This window comes from Grus americana, chromosome 2 (assembly GCF_028858705.1).
Source record: "Grus americana isolate bGruAme1 chromosome 2, bGruAme1.mat, whole genome shotgun sequence".
NCBI lineage: Eukaryota > Metazoa > Chordata > Aves > Gruiformes > Gruidae > Grus > Grus americana.
In genome coordinates, this window is record NC_072853.1 from 26,244,000 (window position 1) to 26,246,656 (window position 2,657).

Sequence of the window (2,657 nt, forward strand, 5' to 3'; positions counted from 1 at the left end):
ACTGTTTGAGGAAAACGCGAGCATCGCTTCCACGTGCAGCGTTGCAGGCAAAGCACAAACACGTACAACCGCCACCCCCACAGCTCGCCGGTGCAGCTCGCCAGGCACTTGCAGGGGCACCGGCACCACTGTTAGACGGAGCCCCTCCGACTATTAACGGTTTCCCGGGGCTGTATCAGCCATGCCAGCGGGGCTGGGCCAGACACGGTGCCGACCGAGGGGCAGGCGGGCCGAGCGCCCGCAGGGAGCACCTGGAGGGGGGGGGGGGGGGGGCGGCAGGCAGGCGGCCACCCTTCCCTCTGCGCCCGGGCGCCATCCGCACTCCTCTGTGCACCCCCGCCTCTCCTCAGGGCACTCGTCCCGAGGCGACAGGACGGCGACCCAGCCCGGCGCAGCCACCTCGGGCCGTAAGGTACCCCCTTCCCGCTGAGGCGGCTGCTCACGGGGCCGGCCCCGCTCCTCCCCTCCTCAGCGGGGCTGCCGGCCCCGCCCCCTCACACCCCTCCTGCCAATCACTCGGGCTCCGCCTCCGAGACCCGAGGTGCGGGGTTTGAAAGCGGACCGGTCCACGCGGCGCGCAGACTTGAGGGGGGAGGACAGGGAGCGGCGTGGCCGGTGGACGCGGGGTGGCCTCGCCCGGCCGGCGATCACCGGTCGCGGGAGCCGCCCCCATACCGGCGGATGAGTCTTTCCCACCCGCCGCGCGGGGTGTTGGCGCCGGGAGCCGTCGGCGGGCCGTTGGTCGCGGGGGCTTCCCCCCCCGCCCGGCGCAGTGGGAGGCGCCCGGGATCCCGCGTCACCCATTGTTTACAAACCAACCCCAGCGGGCCGAGCTCCAGCTTCAACCGCAGCCGCCGGAGCCGCGTGTGCTCGCGTGCGCGCGGGGCGGCGGCCCCGGTCCCGCTGCGTCTGCGGCACGGCACGGCAGGGCGCCGGCCGAGATGCCGTGCCGCCCGGGCGAGCGCTTCCTGCTGCTGGAGCGCTCGGTCGCCGTGGGGCAAGCGGGCTCCAAGGAGGTGGACGCGTTGGTGGCCAAGCTGGGTGAGGTGCTGCAGCTGAGCGCCCAGCGGGCGCCGCCGCCGCCCCGCGCCCCCAAGCACCTGGGACCGGGCAGCGCCCGCGACCGCGCCGCCCCCTACTCGCCGCGCTGCAGCGGCGGCGGCGGCCTGCTGGCACCGCGGGGGCCGGCCCCGCCGCAAGCCCACCAGCAGCACGCCGAGCCCCCGCGGCCGGACAGGAGCGGCCACCAGCGGGTGACCAAGCAGCTGTGCGGCCGGGGCTGGCTACGGAGCGCCGCCCGCCGGAGGAAGCAACCGCCGCCGGGGCCGGGCGACGGGCTGGCGGAGGAGGAAGACCCCCACCGGCTCCTGCAGCAGCTCATCCTCTCCGGCAACCTCATCAAAGAAGCCGTCCGGCGGCTGCAGCTAGCGGCGGCAGCGGCAGCAGCGGCGGCCTCCACGGCCTCCAGCGGCAGCGCCTCGGCGGGGAGCAGCGGCGCGGACGGCGAGGCGGCCGAGGCGGCGGCGGTGCAGCCCCTGCAGTAGCCGACGGGGACGAGCGGCGGCGGCGGCCGGGGCAGAGGAGCGCGGCTGGAGCGGCCGCTAGCGGCGGGGCCCCCCGCCGAGCGGACTGCGGGAGCGCGGTGCTGGCTCCGCCGCGATGTAAGTCTCCCCCCGCGGCGGGGCCCCCCCTCCCGCTGCCGGGCGGGGACGGGACGGGCGCGGCGGGGTCGGGGTCGGTTGGGGTGGGGCGGGTGTGCCCCCCCCCCCCGCCCCAAGGTCACCCCCGGCGCGGCGCGAACCCCGTCGCTCACCAACCGGCGGAGGCCGCGCACGCCGCCAGCCCCGAGCTGTTGTTGTGCCCCCCCCCCCCCCCCGTCTTCCCGGGAGCTCCTCCTCCTCCTCCCCCCGCTGGGGCAGCCCGGCCGGGGCCGCGGGCCCCCCTGCCGCCGGTCCCCCGGCCGCCGCGGGGCTGCTCCGTCTCCCAGGAGCCATTTGCAATAATTCTCGCTGACCCCGGCGGGAGGTGTTTCCTTTCCCCTCCCGGGCTGGTTTGGGGTTTTTGTTTGTTTGTTTTTTTATTATTATTATTATTTTAACGTTTATTATTATTTTTGTCCTGTTGTGACTGTATGAAGCAGTTAAAAAAAAAATGTGAATATCAAAGCTGGAAGGCAGCTGGACTTAAAATTGTAAAGCCTGATGAGTGAATGGAGCCTGAGACGCATTGTTCACATAAGGTAGCTGAAACAAGTTTTTTTCTACCAAAAAGAAAAAAAAAACCTGAATCCACCCTTCCCCCGACAAACTCAATGGCTCGACTACAAGATGCAGCTGTTGATTTTAAATATATGCACTTCGTACCGGAGTGTTTAAAATGTGTTCCTGATTTACAGGACTTACTGTCTTAATTAACCTGTCTGTATTGAATAAACGTGGTCTTGTTTTTATTTTTGGGTCTGTGTCTCATTGTTAAGGGGAAGTGAATTTTGATTCATGAGAACAAAACTGTGTGGATGATGCTCCAGTAGGCACGTTCCCCTTGATCTTCTTTCAGTTGTGAGATCTCCATTTTGCAGACACACACAAAAAGAAAATCCCCACAACAATCCGCATAGTCTGATGCAGTGGGACACCGGTTATTAATGCACGGAGATG

At 67.9% G+C, this 2,657-nt stretch overlaps 1 protein-coding gene across 1 annotated transcript; it reads left to right on the forward strand.

Moving 5' to 3' along the window:
- The first annotated feature begins 540 nt into the window (after positions 1-540).
- Positions 541-2,449, forward strand: LOC129202821 (GSK-3-binding protein-like). The gene has a single exon (XM_054816397.1). The coding sequence runs from the start codon at positions 942-944 to the stop codon at positions 1,542-1,544; it is 603 nt and encodes a 200-aa protein (XP_054672372.1). The 5' UTR covers positions 541-941; the 3' UTR covers positions 1,545-2,449.
- Positions 2,450-2,657: the final 208 nt, after the last annotated feature.